This window comes from Camelina sativa, chromosome 13, assembly GCF_030686135.1.
Source record: "Camelina sativa cultivar CO46 ecotype springtype chromosome 13, ASM3068613v1".
In the NCBI taxonomy this organism is placed as follows: domain Eukaryota; kingdom Viridiplantae; phylum Streptophyta; class Magnoliopsida; order Brassicales; family Brassicaceae; genus Camelina; species Camelina sativa.
Window position 1 is genome coordinate 3747767 of NC_141892.1, and position 21352 is coordinate 3769118.

A 21352-nucleotide genomic window follows, 5' to 3' on the forward strand; every position below is an offset into this window, starting at 1 on the left:
TACGATTTACTGAGAAAAACAATTAAAAAAGTTACGAGACTAAAAGAAAAAGAGTAATTTCGATTAATTCATTTTGAGGTCTAGACTATTCATCCCACGGAAAAAATCATAGTGAACATACATGGCCAGATAGATATATTAATGTAACAAGTACTCTTTGGTTAAAGTTACAAGTATATGACAGGAAAAAAAAGGAAAAAGAAAATAAAAAGCAGAGAAGTAAATTATGGAGGTAGAGGAGAAGTCATAGGTTTCGTCGCTGATCTACTTTTGTATTCCTAAAATTAAAGACACCGAAACCTATGCATGGAGTCGTATCTCTGAAACTTGGCTCGTGTCTTTATCTCTTCACTATTCAATTTTCAGACACTGACTTCTCACTGCTTCAAAGTTAGTGGCTGGGGGCGGCCGACAATTCTTCAGGTGACATTGGCCCATACCACCTCCTCCAATTTATTACCCTTTTCCTTTCATTATTTAATGTTTACAGTTTTATAAGTTATATATTTAAAATATGTAAACTTAACAACAAGTTGATATGGCCGAGTTGGTCTAAGGCGCCAGATTAAGGTTCTGGTCCGAAAGGGCGTGGGTTCAAATCCCACTGTCAACATTTCCTTTTTCAATTTTAAAATTATGTCTAGTTGCTTCTGTAATTAATTAATTTCATATCCGTGATATATCAATCTTAGATATCGTTGTCAAACCATTTGTAGTACGTTTAAAACTGCAACTCAAATCACTAAAATCAACCGAACTCTAATTATGTATCTGCAGCTATTAACAATATCTGGTTTTATTTCGTTGACTTAAAACTTAAATAATAAAAACATATACAAGATGTTCTTTTTTTGAACAACCATAATAATTTACTCGGCGTATAAAACCTACTAGCAAAGCATATCTGTCGTATCTTATTGTTATATGTTACACTATAAACATATCCCTGATTATTGCGTTAAATTGTCAAAGTTTGTATTTGTTACATGTGTAACAACAATATACATTCATACACGCATGTGTTTGCCTTTCTACATGCTCTTTTTAATTATCGAATTATGATAATTTAATGTTATTATATTTCTTGTTTATCAGTGTAGAAACTAAGTTTCCACAATGAATTTGTTTGACGGGGGAAACAAATTCACTCAAAAATTCTTTCAAATAATCGGATTAAAACTAAGAAGAAAAATGATTTAGATCTCTAGGAAACTTATTAGGGTTTTGTTCAAAAATAACGAAGAAATATAACTATTGTATCAATTGATGGATGCCTTACAATAGAGAAACATCTTCCCTTTTATACAGTTTCATTAGATTACATAATATATTAATTTCCTTTAAATCTGAGATAAGACATGGAAAGTTGTCACTTCTTTCTTAAGTCGGTCGTCAGGCGAATTGGGAAGTCGGCTCTCCATTGTTAGCCTCTTTGTCCGAACAGGCCTTAGATAGATCGTTAATTAGGACCGTTAACCGGATTCCTGGTTAACTAATCGATTTAATTTTCTGGTTTAGGTCGGTATGTCGGGGGTGCTAAATTCCGCACCAACAATCAGTATTATAGATTGCTCTCACGTATCAAATTTGGTTTATGTTATGATGATGATCCTCACAGACGAGTATAAAGTCAATTTCAATACTTTTCTTCCACAAGTACATAAACAAATCACAAACGGGAAACATACAAAATAAGAATAGATGCGACCGATGAGCTGTTACAATCAGACTGATATATTGAACTACCATGTATTATAACAATTTAGCGTAGTTAATTGCTGTAAGTTGACTAAGAACAAATGATGAGTGATTTCGAACTTTATTAAATGACCCAATTTGTCTCTTGTTATTTGGAAAACAAAAAAAAAGAAGAAGAAGAAGAAGAGATGGAGGGAGAGGAAAGAAGAGAAAATGGAGATTGCTCTTATCTTTGCATCCCTTTTAGTTTCATCCACGATATCTTCCGATCACTTCTCGTCAGGTTTCACATTCTAGGAACTACTCCTGACAGTGATAACTTTCCGGTGAGTAATATACTACTATGTATATGAGTATATGACTCTGTGTAATCAACAATTCTTAGCTAAAATATACGAAAAGTTTCGGATCACTTCTATCGAAAGCAACTGTAATTATATAAAAAAATACCAGTTTAAGTCATCGTATTTATTATATTTGAATATGTCGCATCTTCTGTTTAACATGAAATTCATATATCCTCTTATAGCATATTCAAGTAATGATTAAAATCCGGCCGAGTTAGAAAGCATAAAATGACAGTTCGGAGTTTCTCATGATTTTAATCATAAACTTTATCTTTCCTTATTTACAAATTACAACTATACATGCTTGTGAACTTTTGAACAATTCGTAGCCAAATGACATCTTCTTCTCTTCATATATAATATATATATATATATATATATATATATATATATGCATGCATGGTATTTGGTACATGTGAAAAGAATATGGTACCGTAAATGGTTTCTTGAGCTTATTTACATCTTTCCTTTCGATATGAAGTTTCTAATTGCTAATTATGTATATATAATTATAGGTCGTGGAGACATCACAAGAAGAAGAGGAAGAGACAGAGGTTTTGAGTGTGACTTCGAGGGGTAAGCAGCAAACGAGTACCGGGAGGCGTGGAGGTACCAACTAGTCACATTCCTAGTTTCTTATTCTTCAACGTGTCTTCATTTCAAGTTTTCAACAAAAGTCAACTTCAACTTCAAGTTGTTAATATATATGTTCGGACTTAGGAGAAAGTCCTTTGATTTACTTTACAATATTCTCTTCGAATGCGTGATGTATATTGTTATAAATATGTGTTTTCTTTTGCGTGAACCATGTGATCCTTGACTGTGTATAAGTCAGTTTGTAAAATAAGAAAAGATTAACCAAAATTCTATGATAAATGAAAGTTGTAATATAAAATATTTTAAGTATTTTTACGGAAAAATATATACAACTTCTTTTAATATATGTTATATGCATTTGGTAGTTTGACTTTGACATATATTAAGAAACGGTGTGAATTGACAACGACCAATTTCCAAGTCTTGTTGTTGCTGATTACTGACTTTTATAGCTCGAGAGCCAAAGTATCTATTTGTGTAGGTTAACAAACACACATTCGTTTTGGAATCATATGTCGTAATTTATTGAAACAGATGGAGTATTGATCGAAGAAGTGTTGAACCAAAGATATTCGTATGTGTTATATATAATATACGTATATTAAAGTTTTAGAGAAAACAGGAACATATATGTATCGTCCAATATTTTTTTTTTCTTGATTTCAGTTGTATATTTTTGATAATTCTCAAAAAATGTTATTTATACTAAAAGAAATCAAGATTGAGAAAAGTTACCATTTATATATTTATTCTTATAATTTAGTATATATACATATTTATTAAAAAGTTTGGTAAATCTGCTCACATCCATATCCATCAGATATTGATCTAAATTGATCTTACATTAGTCCGAATAGTAACATGTTCAACAAGTGCAAATAAGTATAGTATTGTTCAAATAATAACAAAAATACAAAGATATATATATATATATATATATATATATATCTTTATTAATGTAAGTAGAGCACATGAGTATATAATAAACATCGGAAAACAGAAATAGATAAATTTTGCAGGGATAAAATTAAAATTAATAATACTCTATTCATAGGAACATGCACTAATACGAAAAAACGCGCCAAGTGAGCTGTTGTTATTGGACTAAGTTTGGTAGATAGTATAACCATCTTATAATATTGTAATTTTAGTGTAACGACGGATATGAGCTAATATATATTTTAAACTCAAGTCACTAACTCTCTCACTTTATTAGCTAAGCTAGCTATTTCTCACGAAGCAGCATTCTAAAAAAGAAGAGAAGAAGATGGAGAGAGAAGAAGGAGGAGTTTCTTATTATCTTTGGATCCCTTTTACGTTCATTCACCAAACTTTCCGATCTCTCCTACTCAAGCTTTTTCGTCTGCCATTTCCTTATGATCGTCGTTTGCCGGTAAGTAATTAATATCTGTAATAACTTGAAACGACCATTATATTAAATTATTGTTTCATAAGATTCATAGTACAACATATTCCCTCAAAAGCTACGAGTTTTTTTCCTTTTCTTTTTCTTCAACATATATATGTATTATGAGTTTTTTTTAATAGTTATTTAGTTTTTCCTTTTTAGAAGCTTTTTTGGGATGAACTTTCGTTTTAGACTGTGGCTAGCTATAGTGTGTACATTTAATGAAAATTGGTTGCAAAGATTTTGAATGCGACTTTTCTTGTTGGTCTGTTGTGGTTGTATTAAATTTTGTAGGATTCCAGTTCAAATATATTAGTAATGGATCTTATAATGAAACCATATATATCAAGTTTGATGAATTTCATTATAAATGTCAGTTGACTATATATAAGTAGATCTGTAATGCTCTTTGTATATATTTACTCTATACCATGTTTTTAATATGGAGTTTCTAGTTAAAATATTATGCTATAGTAAGTTAAAACAATTTATCTTGGCTTAGCAAAACAACAAAAAGCTTAAACTGTTAGTGATATTTACTAGTCTCTGAAGGATTTTATGAAAGTTGACGTGATTGATGAAACTGTTAGCAAATCATTCACTAGTGACCTCAAAGTCATATAATTAGACCTTAAATAAGTATTATAAAACTGTAGAGATCTACATGAGGTTTTAGGTGGACAATATAATGAATAAAAATCTAAAAATGAAATATAAAATAGAAATTTTAATTATTTGATGTTGACACCTCATAAAGAAAAGATTATCTTCAATTCTTGTGCTGACACATCACTCCCATTAACTTCTATTTTTCTTGTATGTGCTTTTGTTTTATATATATCATGAAGAATGACAAACCTTTTTGAAAATATAAAGGAGGAGAGTGAAGTTGAAGTTGAAGTTGAGGTTGTGGAAGTGTCGTCGAGGGCATACGCGAAACCAAAGAAAGTAGTGCAGAAGTCGAGAGAAGTTAGTTCCGGCAAGCCTGGACGTAAAAACTAAAAAAGTGTCAATTACAAGAACAAGCCTTTCTAGTTTATTTTACTTCGATTTAAGTAATAATTTTATGGAGACATTCTTCCTTTGTCTTTTCTGCTAGTAATGTAGTGTATAATTTAGTACTTGTGTTGTATAATTCCTGAAGATTGTAAGTCCTACGAGTACAAGTCCTTTATTTTTCTTAAGACAAAATACTTCATTACTGGTGAGGATCGTTCAAGTTGTATAATAAGAAATTAGAAGATCATATCGTCTTTTAAAGGAAAGCCAAATACATGAACCTGTTATATAACGATCAATTCGATCTCATACCTCGAAATATGTATAACCAAAATACCTTATCACAAAAAAAAAAAACATAAAGCAAATCAAATAATAATTTTGGCTAAAAAAAGAACTATTTTGCATGTATAGTGTGCAGTCATGTGGTGGTGTCTGGCTCTCCGTATCTCTTAAGAAAGATAGCGATGAGGTGGGACTGCTAGTAATAATAGTATAGTATCTCTCGACCCCCAAATTTAATACTGTTACGTAAATAAGAAAATTCTCTATTTATTACCTTTCGCTATATACACGTGATATGTAACTACCATCGAATATACTACTAATAAATCATTATCTAAAAATTTACAAAATGGTATTGAGTTTTGAATATTTGCAAGGATTAAAACCAAAGATTTCTCTTACTTATTTGGAAAAGGTATTTTTATAAATCGATATTTTGGATTTGGAAAAACTAAGTTCGTGATAACCACCAATCATTCAATCGAGCTTACGGGTTCTCACAAACTGGAACATTGTATTGTGTACTAGTTGTCAAAGTGATTGATGGTTTTCTACTAGCATCTTTAAAAAAATAGAAAGAGACTGCCACTCTTAAATGGATCTAATTCGCCGCTTTACAATTGCATTTAAAGGATGAGTGATCTTTTTGGCAGCCAAGACAATTTTGAGGAGAGAGTCACACACACACAAGATAAAAGAAGATGCAGCGTGAGAAAGATAACAAAAAAGATTGTTGCAAGGTCATTCCTCAACCTGTTAAGGATTTCATCAGATGTCTGAGATTCAGACGTTCGTCTTCTTCTTCTTCAGACATGGCGAAAACTAAACCAAGAAAAAATGTAAAACTGATCATTCTTTCTCTCTCTCTCTCCTCTGTAAAACTTTTTTTTTTGTTTGTGTGTGTGTTTGTTTAGCTACTGTTTTTATTTGGTGGTGCAGGAGGAGAAATTAGAAGATTCATCTATTGAAACTACAACGAGGGGTATCAAGCTAATGGGTAGAAGGATAAGGAAGCAACCGGTTAGCTCAGGAAAACGAGGTGGAGTTAACAACTACGACATGTAGCTAAGAGTCTTCTTTATGTAGAACTGGATCATCTTGTTTAGTTGTTTACTCTCTAAACAAAACTTGTTTTACTTCTCAAAGAAAAATGATGTCAGTGTTATATAATTCCATATTCAATCAAAATAGGTTCTTAAGCTAGCAATAAGACTCAAGCTAGACTCGGATTCTGAAAACAAAAAGAGTAAGAGAAAAGTGGGATCTGAGTGACGATCACCTTCTAGGCGCTTCTACTTCTTAGCTCGCTTTGCAAGATAACTTGTGGTGGTTTTAGAGAAACGAGTGATAGTGAAGAACAATTGCCATAACGAACGTCCTTTAACGATCCCTTCCTTAAAGCTCCTAGCTTTTTTAGCCACCATTGGTTCTTTTTCCTCTGTCTTGGTTTGACGAATCACCACCTCCTCCTGCATTGAAGCTACTGATGAGGTTAAAAAATGAAGTTAACCATGAAAAGCCTACAGCTTGAGAAAAAAGAGAGTTTAGAAGTGGATGGCTGAACCTGGATTCATGTTTGTTAACCTTCTTAGTCTATCTTCAGCTACACGAATAGCCCGTGTTGAGCTTCTAACACCTTGAGTAATGCCTTGGCTACACAAACATTGAAGAGAGAGTTACAAAAAAGGATACAACAAAAGAAATTAGTAATTCATGGTGGGAGATGTGGAAACAAACCCTAAATCACTGAGCTCCATAGTTAAGTCACTGATCTCCATTCCGGATAAGCGAACAGCAGCCATTGTATCTGGTAGCTCTTCTCTAGTTACATCCAGAAGCTTTTCAAGAGACTCAGCTGCTTTCTTAAAAGCCTTTTTTTTTTCAACATTCCAAAGTATACAGAACTCAAATCAACCTTCCAAATCCGATCATCAAAGGGATTTAAAAGCCAAAAAAAGGGTGAAGAAACCGAACCAGAAGAGTAGGAATCGCAGCAAAGAAGAGCCACGATGCTGAAATTGCTGTCTGCAAGTGTTAAAAGTGGATAAAGCTGAGACCTTTACTGAGCAATTGGAATCAAAACCTAAAACCCAAGAGCTAAATTAAGTATTGGAGGATGGGGTTGAAGCTTACTACGCAAGCGACGACATTGAGCAAGATGAAGTGTTTCTGTGTAAATGTCCATTGAGAGAGTTGGAGAGGAGGCTGTCCCACGGACGACGTCAATTGGGGAGAGATCGATGGCTCCTGCTGCGGATTCGAGTACAATGGAGAAGGAGAAGAAGATGCTATTGAGTTTGAACCCTTCGCCAATCGCGAGATCGGCCGGAGAGTGTCCCGTCGGCGAAAGAAAAGATTTTTATGGATGAATCCGTGATTGAGAATCGGATTCCCGAAGATTACAGGATTCGGTGATCGCAATTTCGAGAACATAATGGGTTGAGCTCGATTCTGGTTCGAGTCGATTTGTCACTTTTGTGGTCAGTCGGACCGAGGTGGAAGATGCAAAATAACGATATTGCATATTAAGTCCTCCATTTATGCTTTTTTTAGTACATAAACCTATTACTTATTTTAACAAACTTACCACTTTTACACACATCATGCACACATTTCTCATATCTCCGAAATCCATCATGCACACATCTCTCAATTATTTAGGAACAAAAAAGTTTTTAATTAGCCTCCACGTTCACAACATAAATGATATTCTCTTTATTTGTATGATTTATTAAAAAATGGATCAAAGAACTAATTATTTGGTCTTTTCCTGCGACCAGGGAGATTATGGGTTTGAGATTTGTATATTAGTTGTAATTTTAATTTGTTAAGATGGTTAGTTTAATTTGCAGGGAAGAAAGAATGAAATTGTATGTGGGACTGTTGTATACATTAGCCTTATGGGTTTTTGCATTGCTTTTACCATTGCTACAACTACATGCATTAGATAAAATATATCTAAACATATTTAAACTGTTAATTTCTATTTTCTTTGGAAATTTTTAACTGATATGTGGAGCTTTTTCTTTACATATCAATTATCAAAACGAATTGTTAACTACTACTACTACATGCTTTTGATTGGTTTGCTTCAGATATTTCTGTCACAAATATCTAATTTCCACAATATGTTATGGCTCTCTATTGTTGCGGCGTAATACTGACACATTTTCCAATGATCTTCCAATAGCTGTCAGTAGGCTCTTAAATATTTCATGGAACTTCATATCTTTGGAAATGATTGTGTGAATTCCATTACCTATATCAACAAAAAGTGATATCATAACCTTTTTTAATAAACAACCACATGCCCATGCAATCAAATCTATCAACCCATTTTAACATGAAAAGAAATACATTGAAGCAGAACCAATGGAGTTCCATGTTAGGGTGGACTTTCTTCAGCAGTCTACACAGTTCCAAAACCATTGGTATGATTTCACTATGTGCCGAACTAGGCAATTCTCTGCACTCTGATAAGAACTTGCGAATACAGTTTTTGGCAAATCGTTTGTTATCTAGATTGGAGTAAAAATAGAACATAACAATATAAGTGTTGTCTAAACACTCAAAATTCAACACGATCTCTTATAAATAGTCAAATGCATTGGATTGTTACATATTTTGATCCTATAAACACAAACAAAGCTGTTTACTGCTTCGAAGCAAAAATCATATCATTATTTTTTTAATTATAATATTAATTATTAAATAACAAATAAGTCTTTTTATGTTGTGTATTTTAAATATTTTTGTTTATACTTTTATTTATTTGAAAAGAGTTTTCGAATGATATCTTTATTTTCATTTATTTAGTTAATATCACTAGCTAATAGTTTTTTTGAATAGATTATTTCAAATATTAATAGCATTTTGATGCTTAGAACATTGTGAATGTTTGAGTTCTATTCTTCCGAAACTCACTGTTAAGTTTCGAGTCGATTAACGATGGATTTTACTTTGTTGTACAGCTGATACAAATTTTGCTGGAAGATGTAAAATAATAATATTTCATATTAAGTCCTCTATTTATGTTTTGATTATTAAATGAACCCTATTTCTTTTATTTTAAAATTTTTTGTCGCCAGATGTATAAATAATATTGTATATTAAGTCTTTATTATGATTTATGTAGTACATAATCCCATTTTTTTATTTAAACAATTTTGACCACTTAATTATGCATCACAAACACCATCACATTATTTGGAAGTCTGAATGTGAGCTATAAAGCCTCTAAAACTACACGTAGCATCTTTCTCTACACGTTTTACATGTAGGTCCTCGCATTGATGTATATGAATTTGGTTTGATTCGTTTTTTCTGACATAGTTTTAAACTAAATCATAATTGATGGAGAGAGTATTAGATAGTCTTCCGCAATCGGGTACCCAATCGGATTTTGGTTCTACCCAATCGGATTTTGGTTCTACCCAATCGGGTTTCGGGTAAATCGGTATAAGATCTATAAATCCCATTCGGTAATTTACAAAAAATTCGGTTCGGTACGGTTAATAACTGGCCGGGTTCGGAGCGGTTTTCTAGTCCAATACAAAATCCGTAATAACCCGAAATTTTTCCGGGTTATAATCGGTTCGGTTATTTTCAGTAACCAAAGTACTCAAATAACCGACTAAAATTCGAGATAAGCGATTAAAATTATAAATACCCATGTAAATAACAAAATAACCGATTAAACCATAAATTAAAACCATAACATTAAGTTTCACCATAACACAACCAAATACCATAACATTAAGTTTCACCATAGCACAACCAAATACCATAACATTAAGTTCAATAAACTCACAACCAACTTAAAACAAAAGATAGAACAAGTTCAAACTGACATCGAAGCCTTAGTAGGTCAAGGCTTTATTTGGCATTTAGGTTAAACGGATCTAAAACGATAGTCCAATATACTTAAGTTACAACCAGAACTCGGACCGAAGTCCATTTACCAAGACCTTTTAGCCCATTCGGTAATTCTGCTTAACCCGAATCTTATCCGATACCGCTTTTATCGGGTCGGTTCCGGTATAGTTCTTTGGTACCGGATATTATGCGCAGGGCTAGTATTAGAGGAGTTGTTAGGATAAAAAGAAAAATAAAATAAATCAAAGTTGCTATATATGATTAGAGTCGGTTCTTAATTAGGAGGTTTGAACCCCTTCCCGTGACGTGTTCGATTATGGTTAGCGGAGGGAGGAATTTTTTTTTTTTCATTCTCACGGCGTCGTCTCTCGGTGTTCTCTCTCTGATGCGTGAGGCTAAACGTCACAGGATAGCTATGGTCCATCGATCTGCGCCGAGCTCCTCTTCATCGCTTGTTTTCGCCCTCTCGTTGTGAAGCTACAGACCATGAGATCGACGTTTGCGTCGGCGATCTGCTTTGCCCTCTCCGGTGATCATCTCTCCCTTTCTCTTATTTGATAGTCATAAATGCTTCACCAAATAAGATGGCTTTATGAATTAACTGTGGTGCTTGTTGTATTCCCTATTTGATGCTCTGCATAATCTAGGGTTCAAGGCTTTGGAGCTGATTGATGCAAATTTCGAGTTGTTTCTGGCAAATTTTATTAACTCTAAGATTCATTTAGCTCAGATTTTGTTATCTATGATTTGCAGTTTTCAATTTTGTATAATGGTTATGATCAGGCCTTCTTCTAAAGCTATCATCTTCCTCAATATGTAAATGTTGCTGTAATTTGAAACAACAATCTTAGTTACATTGACAAGTTATGTGTGTAAATGTTACTGTAATGTTTTAGGAGTTACCAAAATTTGATTCTTTGTCAATGTTTATGGTTGTTTTTGATGTGTTCTTTTTTTTTTTTTTTTGGCAATCTTGTTTTTGATGTGTTCAATTTTCATGTTTTGTATTGTAAAATTGCAGACGCATTATGTGCTGCTTCTATGTTCTTTCAAAGAGAAATTGCAACAACATGTGTGTGTATTCCTCCTGCTATGAAAGCTGTGATGGCTTGTTGTGAGATTGAGCAGTCTCTTCAAAGCTTAACAGGTAAGTGAGAATCAATGTGCCCATATGTTTAGCTTTTTGTTTAAACTCTTATGAGCTCTTTTTCGTTTCATTTACAATTATTGTATTTTTATTTTTGGGTTAGATAGGAGTGTCTCCTGGTGAAGAGATGGGAACAACAATGTCGGATGATGGAGATGAACAAGTAGAGAGTGATGCTAAAATGTTCGATGGGAGCCTAGATGTGTTGGGGTTTTGTCCTCTGGTTTCTACTGAGAGCGAGAGGTCCTTGATAGAAAGAGTTAGACAAGAACTCAAGCATGAACTCAAACAGGTAATAAGCTTAACTTGTTCTTTGATCTTCTATTATACTCAATTAATACTTATCATTTATGCAGCCTATAAGGTTAATATATCTTATGAATCAAGTAATTGTTGTAGTATATAAATTGAATTATTTGAGGCAACAACCATGATCAAACAATGTAGAACCTTTGTTTTGGTGAAAAGGGTTACAAGGAGAAGATAGTAGACATAAGAGAGGAGATACTGAGGAAGAGAAGAGCTGGGAAATTACCAGGAGACACCACCTCTGTTCTCAAAGCATGGTGGCAATGAAGCAAGCAGCTACTACAGCCAATCCAAAGACGGAGACACCACCTCATGCCTTAAGGTTGCACTTCCAGTGGGAACCGAGGTATATTGTTTTGAGGAATTTAGCCTTCAACATCAGAGCTACTGTTTCCATTGAATATCCAATATAATTGTTTGCTTATGGTTTGTTAAATTGTGATGGCAGTGGGATCAATTTAGATGCACTTTATGAATTCAATTGAGATTTAACAAATCTTGGAACTTGGAAGTAAGTTGTTTAGATTACATTATCTATTAGTTTATCCAACAGGGGATGACGAGATTCTGATATTTATGTTTCTTCATGTGTGTGTCAGGAAGCATTGGACTATTGGAGGAAGGAGGAAAGCTATATTTACTTGTTTAAATCATCGTTGGCATTTGTGGTTCTTTCTAATTAATTTGTTGAAAAATCTATCAGGTTGTGCTGTATGCTCTCTCTTCTTCCTTTTGTTTAAACATTTCCTTCTAGTTCCCTGTTTATAAGTTTCTCTTTATAACGTTACAGCTCAATTAGTCCCCTAACAAAGGTGCAAACAAGATTGTCCAATGTCATTGAGCAGGTTTTGTTGTAAGTTCTTGTTTATATATGCAGATTGAATCACCGTTTCCGCTTTGAGATATAAGATGGGAATTACATTTGTTCAGAGAGAAGTAGTGGAGGAGGAAATCATTCCAATGAAGAAGATGAAAATGGCGGACTGGCTTCCTTGCATTAATTCCGATTGATTCAAAAAGGGAATACATATTTATTCTTGACAGAAAATAAAGAAACCCAAAACTAAACAAATAAGGAAATAAAGAGAACTTGGTGACCACGCTTAAATAAATCTTTAACAAAAAGACAGAGAAGACAAAAAAAATATATACGGCCAAGGTTTTAGTGAAGCGAATCAAGAAGAAGTTTACAATACACACTATTGAATCGAGAGGAAGCTCGGACTCACCAGCGGATAAACAAAATGTCTCAGTTTCTCTCCCGACTCTCCAAAATCCCAAGATGAGTGAATCTCTCTCCTCTCTCTCTTTATTGAGTGAATCTGATTTGTTTTTTAATTTACTTATTCACCTCTTCTTTTGAGATATGGATATTGTCATTAACTTATAAGGTATTACTTATTCCATTGGAGTTACCTAAATGTGTTTTAATTTACTTATTCACCTCTTTCTTCAATATAAGTGTAAATGTTCATGTTGGTTATCTAAGCCCAACATCAACAGCTTCTAGTATGTGATCACAAAAGATATGAATATTGTCATTAATAACGGTGTGAGACTAGACCATTGATTGACATTAATATTTCTACACATGTTCAACACGTTGGTGTGTAACTCATTGAACTAGATAACAATATACTATTGATTACATCTACTAATCACTGTTATTTGGATATCGTATATAATCATATATCCCAATAACTTTAGTTTCCCCCATTAAGCAAATAATACCCAAAACATCTTTATATCGATTTTTTTAGTCCTATAATGGTTATAAAATCAGTGCCTTGGAAGCAAGAATTTGACCTGTTTATGTAGTTTACCTAACTGAGAGTAAGTATAGTATTTATATTTTTTCTATTCATCTTTGAATTTGGCTAAGAAAAGGAAAACTATCATCTTTTTAATTTGGGAGAAAGAGTACAAAGATGATGATGGTGAAGGGAACATAAAGCTGACTTCGATAGTACTACAAGATGAGTGAGAATCTCTCTCCTCTCTCTCTTTATTGAGTGAATCTGAATTATTTTTTAATTTACTTATTATAAATTTGAATTTTTTTTTTTGTTAGATCTGTGTTTTCTTATACATACTATGAAAACAAGGGAAAGGTTTTGAAAATTTTAGCTTCAAGAACTTAAAATTGTAAGACAATTAAACTTTCTTTTTAAAACATTATTAATACAATCAGATACGTGTATAACAACAACACACATTAAGATATATAAGTCATGTTTTACCACTATGATAAAATTGTTGTTATAATCCAATTATTTACCTGATTCTAAAATTTGATATTTCATCGGTTGGTTTCAGAATATAAGATATTCTAACTAAAAATATTCAGGTTAAGAGTTTTTTTTTTAAGTCAACCAATCATAAAAGTTAATATGTAAAATACAAATAGCCAATAATATTTAATCAATCTTTAATTTTTATAAAAAAACTTAAAAACATCATATATATATATTTTTGACAACATCTTATACTATATAAAACAAAACAAAAATCTCCAAAAATATATTATATTATGAAATAGAGGGAATAAATATATTTTTGAAAACTCAACCACTTAACTTGGAAAAGACAAAATAGAAGGATGAAGAGAATGGTTGACTGAAGTTCTCATGTGGAAGGAAGACCAGTTAAGGTCAGTAGTTTGATATAAAGAGAAACTAAATAAATACTAATAAAGAAAAAGAGAAAAAGGACCGAATTATATTTATTTTGGTTATCAGACCTCTTGGTCTGGGTTTGACAATACTGGTTTTTAAATTGGAACCAATTCTATTAATTTTGGTTCAAGTTCCCGGTTCGGTATCGAAAGCACTTGAATTAAAATATTAGATTTATTCTTCTCTCTTCAGACCATCATTAATGGGAAAACACCAACGGTGTTCTAAGCCCAAAAAAATTATAAAAATAATGAATAGTAGTTTAGAACACTTTTTTTAGTTCTTAATGTAGAACTGATTTAAGCCCAGTTCTTATTTGACGTGGCTTCATGTGATTGGACGAGATTTTTTGAAAAAAAGAAAATATTTCTTTTATATAAGTATGCAATTTAAATGTTAATTTATAAGTTTTTATAATTGTAATATGTTTAAGAATATTATATTAATTTATAAGTATATAATTGCTTTTATATAAGTATGCAATTTAAATGTTAATTTATAAGTTTTTATAATTGTAATATGTTTAAGAATATTATATTAATTTATAAGTATACAATTGCTTTTATATAAGTATGCAATTTAAATGTTAATTTATAAGTTTTTATAATTGTAATATGTTTAAGAATATTATATTAATATATAAGTATACAATTGCTTTTATATAAGTATGCAATTTAAATGTTAATTTATAAGTTTTTATAATTGTAATATGTTTAAGAATATTATATTAATTTATAAGTATATAATTGCTTTTATATAAGTATGCAATTTAAATGTTAATTTATAAGTTTTTATAATTGTAATATGTTTAAGAATATTATATTAATTTATAAGTATACAATTGATTTTATATAAGTATGCAATTTAAATGTTAATTTATAAGTTTTTATAATTGTAATATGTTTAAGAATATTATATTAATTTATAAGTATATAATTGCTTTTATATAAGTATGCAATTTAAATGTTAATTTATAAGTTTTTATAATTGTAATATGTTTAAGAATATTATATTAATTTATAAGTATACAATTGCTTTTATATAAGTATGCAATTTAAATGTTAATTTATAAGTTTTTATAATTGTAATATGTTTAAGAATATTATATTAATTTATAAGTATACAATTGCTTTTATATAAGTAAGCAATTTAAATGTTAATTTATAAGTTTTTATAATTGTAATATGTTTAAGAATATTATATTAATTTATAAATATACAATTGCTTTTATATAAGTAAGCAATTTAAATGTTATTTTATAAGTTTTTATAATTTGTAAAATGTTTATGAATATTATTTCACTATATCTTTATTCTAAGAATACCATAATTAGTTCTCCCATTTTTTTTACCTATGATCTTAACAACTGATCTAACATTATTTTCACTATATATTTAATCTAAGAACACAAAAAAAAGTTCTCTCATTAATGATGCCCTCACCTCCCCACCCTCACCTCCCCCCTCTGGTCGAGAACTCCAAAATCGCCGGTTAAAATTTCTTTCTCCGACGATGTCTTTCAGTTTCATCACTCTCCTTGCTATCTTTATTTGGATCTCTTAGTTAGCTCAATAGAGAATTTACCTAGATTATTCTGGGCATCATCATAAAATTTTAGATTCTAAAAAATCGAGCTTGTTATGTGAATTTAATTCTAAAAAATCGAGATTCTGGGCATCATCGTTGTTTTAGGTAGAACCAAGTATGATTTTTTTTGTTTGTTCTTCTTGGTTTATTTATACCATCAGATTATGATCCGCGGTGTACCGCGGGACAATTTTTTTTATTAATATACTATTTTAATACCAATTTTACAAATGTATGCTGTTGTTAATTTTATCGATTTAATATAAAATCTATGGTATACCGCACAACAATTTTTATTTAATAAAATCTTAACTAAATCAGTTTTATTCGACATATTTTATATTAGTGTTGTTAAAATAGTAAAATAAAGATTTAACCCGTATTAAAGTGTCATATTAATGATATTTCATTTTTAATATTATCAATTCAATCATGTAATATCATATAACCCGTAATGTAATATAACCCGTTTGTGTTATTTTGAAAATTAAATATGTTTAAATATTCATAATTTTAAATTTATTAAGTTTATATATACCAGTTATAAATTATAAATTTCTTAAAATTATATAATTTACTATATACAGTAAATTTACTATATATGTATGTTGAACATACATTTTTTATATTAATTGAGTAATATATGTTCGTTTAAACAAAATTCAAATCATAATATATACAGGAAAAAATACACATTTTATTAACTTGATGTATTATATGATGATTTACTACATTTAAAATTTAAAATAAAAAAAATGATAGGAAAATATTTTATTTAATATGAAATAAATTTTCTAAAATATATATATATTATTTATAGAATATTATATATATAAATATTTAAAATATTTTAATTGTGTTTGGTTATATAATTAACTAAATTTGTTTGGATAAGAATATAAGCAATGACATTAAATGCAAAAGCTTTCTAAAAAGTATTTTTAAGCAAAAACTGGTGCAAAAATAATAGTATATATAACTTAAACCCTTTTAAAACAAAGTTAAGAACTTGTTGTTGGGCCTAATGTTACAGGGTTTGGCCCGGCTCGTTTTAATATTTCGAACCCGTAGCCCTGTTTGTTCAATGCGACCACGTTTTAGTGTGGTTTTTTTTTTTCTCAGTTTCTTCTCCTCTAATTCTAGCCACAGAAGACGATTAAGAGTTACGATTCTCTGATTCAAGTTTCACAATCTCTCTAACTGAAGGGTTAATCCGATCGTTCTTCCTTTTGAAGGGTTAATCCTAAATCCTTCATCCAGTATGATGTTTTTTTTTGTTTTTTTTATTCGGTGATTTTTTTGATTTTTTGATCGAGACTGGGTAGGTTTGTTTTTACTAAATGTTCCTTTCACTAATAATAATGATTCACAATCTTTAGGAATTGGCTATGATTTATTGGTGAACGTTCTGAGATATATGTTTCCCCTTCCCACGTCGTCTCTCCTTACAACAAGAACCTACCAGTTGGATTCAATCTGCTTACCAAAACATATATAACCGATCGTAAGTCTTGTACATATCGAAAATATCTCATTCGATATGTTTTTATTGTTACATGTTTTTGTATCCTACTTGATACGAACTTAGACTACCAGTTGGATTCAAACGCTTATTGGAGCTCCAACTTGAGCCCAACCACTTCTATGTGGTCCATTATCTCTATTCACACACTCCAATTTTATTAAGCCCACTAACCTTAAATAAATTGAGGTCCAACAGTTTGCACAGCGTTTTAATACATAAGGATGCTCGCTTGTCGAGAGGGACATAATCGCCTCCTACTTCAGGCAATGCATTAAAGGAAAAGAAGGAAACACGATCAAAGAACTAATCGTGTTTAACAATCTACCATCTCCATTGTCAGAGGTAAACAAAAAAAAAAAAAAAAACAAGGGTCATATCATTGTAATCTATATAAGATATGATGCCAATAATGGGTTTCTCTTGTTTTTGTTCTCTCTAGATCCCAAGTTCTGAAGTGTATTATAGTTTGAATGCTTCCATTGTTGGTTTGGGCATTAGCAACGACGTGTTTGAAGATTTGCCATCATGTGATGTGTAGGTCTTGGTAAGTTGCTGTTTTATCCATTGCAATCAGTGAAAAAGCCTGTGGAAATATTGGTTTTTGGATGTTATATAGGAATCGTGAGGGCAATTGACACAGAGAGAGGAATCTTGTATGTGATCACGCCAGTTCCAGAAAATGTAGTTGAGAAAGTTGACATTCTGTTGTAAGGCTACATTCAGTGACCTACTTGCCTCTTAGAAGTGAAGATTACAAGTTTGTAAGGCTACATTCAGTGACCTACTTGCCTCTTAGAAGTGAAGATTACAAGTCATACCTATGATTCTTTTTTGGCTCATAAGACGATTTGGTTTATGTTTTGTAGAATTTCAGAGTTGGTATTGGAAGAAAGACGTCATTGCTTACAGAGTCAACAAGGTAAATGTCGTCAAGTGGGAAGTTTTGATATACATTTACTGTTTTACTCGTCTGTGAATGTATAAAGCATTTTTGAAAGCCAAAAGGAGTTTTTGTTACATTCAAAATAACGATTTAAAAGGGTCTTTCTTGTTTTCAGATCCAGTTTCATCTCCTAAACAGTAAACACCGTGGAAACACTAGAAACTGAGAAGTACGGAAAACCTTTGCTAAGGCATAAGATGCTGCTCTACTGCAGCTTTAGATTCAAGCAAGCCAAACTGATCCCTAGCTATATGCTATATCGAAGCCATAAGATTGTACCATATCATCTCCTCTTAGTCTAATTCGTATTTACTATGCATAGGAATCAATTGCAGAATTATTTATAATAAGAAGATTTTGAATTTTGACAACTCTCTCTGATGTGCCATTTTACATAGCATTTCATATCACCTTTTCAGACCAAAGACAGGATGGATAGAAGTGGCTGTCTAATCCAAAAAAAAAAAAAAAAAACAGAGGATAACTCATTGCATAGGTTAAGGTGGAAAATAGTAAGGGACCCTGCCCGTATAGCCCGATGAGAAGTTTGAGGTGCTATCCTGCAGTCCAAAGATTCCTACCTCCTGGATGAAACGGGACTCGTGGAAATCGAGGTAATAGATGAAGTTTCTCTCGAGGCCAGGAAAGGAGCTAGCAGGAACACAGAAAGGCTCAGACTTGGATAGGAAAATGCAGAGATCTCCAATGTCTTCAGTGTAAGTAGCGTTCCCTTCCTCGTCTACCCTGAAGACCCTAAAACCTTTGGTTTCCAAACCCACCATATCTTCTCTGGCGGACCTAAGAATGGAAGGTATGGTCATATATAATGCAGTCACTCTGTTTTAGTAAGTAAGTAGTTTGGTAACATAAGAAAATGAAGAAGAAGTATTAAGAAGCATGGAATTAGAGTCTCAGGGGGCTGATCTTGGAGTCCCATACCTGTACCAAATAACAAGGAACATCTCGCCTGCTGACGACTCCACCAAGTGTTCGGCCCTGCACCACGAGTCACAAGGCTCTAGGTTGTTCGTCTTTCCCAAAACGCCGGGAAGGTTTTGATGAAAATGCAACTTTGTAAACTTGGGGTTGTCCCTGTGTTTGAGGAGATCCCAGGATGCCAAGTGGTTGGCTCCAGAAGCGGGCAAGGAGAACATCTGATCCCTCTTGGAAAAAATGACATGGGAAGTGAAGAAACTGGGGTCTTGGACTCTGATGTTGGTCCATTTGGTGTCGTGAGCTGGCCTGCACAGGCTGAGTTGAGGTCCCAAGAACTTGACAGCCACAACACAGTCGTCATTCAGAGGAGAAGAAGAGGACATGGCCACGTTGGTGACTATCCGGGTCTGGCAATGGCGAATAGGCAAAATAGGAGGCAGTGAAATACGTTTTGGGTCTGCGGAGTCACTTGTGTATACGTTCAGATCGTCTTGGAGACACACCACACCCTTGCTGTTGAGGGTAGCGACCCAGCCTCTGGATGCTCCAATCGTTGCGTTTGCCTCTAGCAACTCATAAGGAACCTTCTTGTCCGACTCCAACATATACCAATTGGTGGGGAGATAAGACAGGATTTTATGTCCACCATTAGGTTTATTGCATAAGACAAAATATGGTGGACAAGACGAAAGCAAACGACGAGAGCTCCACCTCTGAAGAAGAAGCTTATGTCCTAGTAGTAAAGATTCGTTCCGAGGCTTGGTGAGTCGGGAGACGATCAGAGACATTTTTCCATCCGTTGGTGAAAACCGAGCTTCTCGAGTCTGGTAGAGTCAATTAAAGCCGATTTAATAAGCGTGCTCACCAAGATCTTTTTGGCTCACCAAGTTCTTTTTATTTTCGGATTTCTATATTTCTTTTGCTTCCAAAAATAAATCTGCCTCATATATTTTTATTTATATCCTTTTGTTTCTTTAACGTGGAAAAAGGAAAGAAAAATGTCTACTAATTTAAAATGCCCAATGACTGAAAACATACGCATGTAGTTTATTCGTTAATTAATAAAGCATAGTTATAGTCTCCATTATGATATTTTTTCGCCCAATAATTTCGAATCGTTAAATCATATTACTAAAAGAGAACTAATAATTGAATATATGTACCTGCAAGCAATAAGTGTACTGCTTAAACCAGTTCCAACTTCCAATATCCAGTATGGAAACTTTGAGCCATCTCCCTTACCATTGAGTTGTGTACCAATGTTGCTGGAGTACCACATTGTCATTGTGTACCAATCATATACACATTGTCATTGTGTACCAATCAAACCTTAAGTGTTGATGCTGATCAGTCCGGAGGGTGATGAGCACGAGATAGAAGGAAACGAAGATTGTTGCCTATACTTGAATCAACAGAGAACGCCGGACTGGAACTGCCCTTACTCGTGTAGTTCAGGGACTTGTGGTTGTGGGACATGTTGTGGGAAGGTGTCGGGGAAAGTGGATCAGTCACTAGGATCCTTTCTTGAGGAAGAGCAAATTCAAAATGGCTACATCCTCACTCACGTCACGTGCATCTCACTACCACTAGTCACTAGAAGACTATGTCGTTTACACCCACAAACAAACCGATCTTATCTTATATGATTATGAGTACACATGCTGCCTGCCTCAAAATTTTGAAGACTCGGTAGAAAATAGAATTGATGTACTAATTAGTAAATAGAATTGATATATTTTCCCATTACGACATTGTAATTAGTTTCAAAATATATAGGCCCATTAATGACCCATGATACAAGACGAATAACGTTGGGCTTTCACTAGAGGTTCTGTCTGTATGATTAATTTCCATTTGTCAAAAAAAAAGATTAATCTCCATTTATCCAGCTAATAATTTTCTTACACAATTAAACTTCTAAGATTTAAAACATATTTTTTTTTTTAAATTGCGTGTTCATTTTCAAAAAAAAAAAAAAAAATCAGAGAATATTTAATCAAATTCTAAGAAGTTTGTAACTT

General features: G+C 32.4%; 6 protein-coding genes, 1 long non-coding RNA gene and 1 other non-coding gene across 25 annotated transcripts; 6 read left to right on the top strand and 2 right to left on the bottom strand.

Moving 5' to 3' along the window:
* The first annotated feature begins 532 nt into the window (after nt 1–532).
* On the top strand, nt 533–613 carry TRNAL-AAG (transfer RNA leucine (anticodon AAG)). Its single transcript has one exon. It is a non-coding gene; the product is annotated as a tRNA-Leu (tRNA).
* A 3219-nt stretch (nt 614–3832) lies between these two features.
* On the top strand, nt 3833–5296 carry LOC147929176 (elicitor peptide 4-like). The gene is made up of 2 exons (XM_087481109.1): nt 3833–4035; nt 4927–5296. Exons 1-2 carry the CDS (start codon nt 3910–3912, stop codon nt 5050–5052), a joined length of 252 nt encoding a protein of 83 aa, XP_087337235.1. The 5' UTR covers nt 3833–3909; the 3' UTR covers nt 5053–5296.
* On the bottom strand, nt 4656–7896 carry LOC104735000 (uncharacterized). Of its 7 annotated transcripts, none has more exons than XR_015577864.1 (6): nt 7468–7826; nt 7309–7359; nt 7072–7205; nt 6899–6987; nt 6614–6803; nt 4656–5035 (listed from the first exon to the last, which is right to left on the bottom strand). XR_015577864.1 is itself a non-coding variant. In XM_087481108.1 (6 exons), the coding sequence occupies exons 1-5, from the start codon at nt 7765–7767 to the stop codon at nt 6627–6629; spliced, it is 762 nt and encodes a 253-aa protein (XP_087337234.1). In that variant the 5' UTR covers nt 7768–7826; the 3' UTR covers nt 4656–5035; nt 6614–6626. The 7 variants fall into 7 exon arrangements, 6 of the variants coding, with proteins under 6 accessions (XP_087337234.1, XP_087337233.1, XP_010453013.1 ...); XM_087481108.1 differs by having other exon boundaries at nt 6614–6814; XM_087481107.1 differs by having other exon boundaries at nt 6614–6817.
* On the top strand, nt 5902–6537 carry LOC104735002 (elicitor peptide 5). Its single transcript, XM_019234343.2, has 2 exons — nt 5902–6173; nt 6274–6537. Exons 1-2 carry the CDS (start codon nt 6036–6038, stop codon nt 6397–6399), a joined length of 264 nt encoding a protein of 87 aa, XP_019089888.1. The 5' UTR covers nt 5902–6035; the 3' UTR covers nt 6400–6537.
* A 2527-nt stretch (nt 7897–10423) lies between the features above and the next one.
* LOC104735003 (homeobox protein knotted-1-like 3) lies at nt 10424–12767 on the top strand. 7 transcript variants are annotated; one of them, XR_015577865.1, is made up of 8 exons: nt 10460–10738; nt 11231–11356; nt 11460–11648; nt 11825–12011; nt 12114–12176; nt 12265–12368; nt 12456–12518; nt 12596–12767. XR_015577865.1 is itself a non-coding variant. In XM_087481111.1 (8 exons), the coding sequence occupies exons 2-4, from the start codon at nt 11152–11154 to the stop codon at nt 11930–11932; spliced, it is 498 nt and encodes a 165-aa protein (XP_087337237.1). In that variant the 5' UTR covers nt 10491–10738; nt 10857–11151; the 3' UTR covers nt 11933–12011; nt 12114–12176; nt 12265–12368; nt 12456–12510; nt 12596–12737. The 7 variants fall into 7 exon arrangements, 4 of the variants coding, with proteins under 4 accessions (XP_010453015.1, XP_087337237.1, XP_087337238.1 ...); XM_087481111.1 differs by having other exon boundaries at nt 10491–10738; nt 10857–11356; nt 11464–11648; nt 12456–12510; nt 12596–12737; XM_087481112.1 differs by lacking the exon at nt 12456–12518 and having other exon boundaries at nt 10491–10738; nt 10857–11356; nt 11464–11648; nt 12543–12737.
* A 4248-nt stretch (nt 12768–17015) lies between these two features.
* LOC147929177 (uncharacterized) lies at nt 17016–20415 on the top strand. Of its 6 annotated transcripts, XR_015577870.1 has the most exons (9): nt 17043–17163; nt 17307–17431; nt 17648–17794; nt 17892–17996; nt 18069–18159; nt 18319–18371; nt 18511–18670; nt 18815–19206; nt 19303–20415. It is a non-coding gene; the product is annotated as an uncharacterized LOC147929177 (long non-coding RNA). The 6 variants fall into 6 exon arrangements; XR_015577871.1 differs by lacking the exons at nt 18815–19206; nt 19303–20415 and having other exon boundaries at nt 17016–17186; nt 18069–18213; nt 18511–18766; XR_015577867.1 differs by lacking the exons at nt 18815–19206; nt 19303–20415 and having other exon boundaries at nt 17016–17186; nt 18511–18766.
* On the bottom strand, nt 18717–20258 carry LOC104735004 (uncharacterized). Its single transcript, XM_010454715.3, has 2 exons — nt 19335–20258; nt 18717–19193 (listed from the first exon to the last, which is right to left on the bottom strand). The coding sequence occupies exons 1-2, from the start codon at nt 20117–20119 to the stop codon at nt 18893–18895; spliced, it is 1086 nt and encodes a 361-aa protein (XP_010453017.1). The 5' UTR covers nt 20120–20258; the 3' UTR covers nt 18717–18892.
* A 256-nt stretch (nt 20416–20671) lies between the features above and the next one.
* Nucleotides 20672–21056, top strand: FD4 (ferredoxin 4). Its single transcript, XM_010458162.3, is given in 4 exon segments — nt 20672–20728; nt 20731–20766; nt 20768–20917; nt 20919–21056. Coding segments are annotated over 4 exon segments (381 nt in total).
* The last annotated feature ends 296 nt before the right edge of the window (nt 21057–21352 follow it).

What these genes read in the sequence shown, in the direction of transcription:
- LOC104735003 (XM_087481111.1), top strand. Translation starts at nt 11,152, where the DNA reads ATGTGTTCTTTTTTTTTTTTTTTTGGCAATCTTGTTTTTGATGTGTTC. An exon ending in GTCTCTTCAAAGCTTAACAG is followed by an intron (nt 11,357 to 11,463) that starts GTAAGTGAGAAT and finishes TGGGTTAGATAG; the next exon opens with GAGTGTCTCCTGGTGAAGAG. An exon ending in TCAAGCATGAACTCAAACAG is followed by an intron (nt 11,649 to 11,824) that starts GTAATAAGCTTA and finishes TTTGGTGAAAAG; the next exon opens with GGTTACAAGGAGAAGATAGT.
- LOC104735002 (XM_019234343.2), top strand. Translation starts at nt 6,036, where the DNA reads ATGCAGCGTGAGAAAGATAACAAAAAAGATTGTTGCAAGGTCATTCCT. An exon ending in AAACTAAACCAAGAAAAAAT is followed by an intron (nt 6,174 to 6,273) that starts GTAAAACTGATC and finishes TTGGTGGTGCAG; the next exon opens with GAGGAGAAATTAGAAGATTC.
- LOC147929176 (XM_087481109.1), top strand. Translation starts at nt 3,910, where the DNA reads ATGGAGAGAGAAGAAGGAGGAGTTTCTTATTATCTTTGGATCCCTTTT. An exon ending in CTTATGATCGTCGTTTGCCG is followed by an intron (nt 4,036 to 4,926) that starts GTAAGTAATTAA and finishes GAAAATATAAAG; the next exon opens with GAGGAGAGTGAAGTTGAAGT.
- LOC104735004 (XM_010454715.3), bottom strand. Translation starts at nt 20,119, where the DNA reads ATGTCTCTGATCGTCTCCCGACTCACCAAGCCTCGGAACGAATCTTTA. An exon ending in TTCCTTGTTATTTGGTACAG is followed by an intron (nt 19,194 to 19,334) that starts GTATGGGACTCC and finishes TTCCATTCTTAG; the next exon opens with GTCCGCCAGAGAAGATATGG.
- LOC104735000 (XM_087481107.1), bottom strand. Translation starts at nt 7,767, where the DNA reads ATGTTCTCGAAATTGCGATCACCGAATCCTGTAATCTTCGGGAATCCG. An exon ending in CTGCGATTCCTACTCTTCTG is followed by an intron (nt 7,206 to 7,308) that starts GTTCGGTTTCTT and finishes GAAAAAAAAAAG; the next exon opens with GCTTTTAAGAAAGCAGCTGA. An exon ending in GTTAACAAACATGAATCCAG is followed by an intron (nt 6,818 to 6,898) that starts GTTCAGCCATCC and finishes TAACCTCATCAG; the next exon opens with TAGCTTCAATGCAGGAGGAG.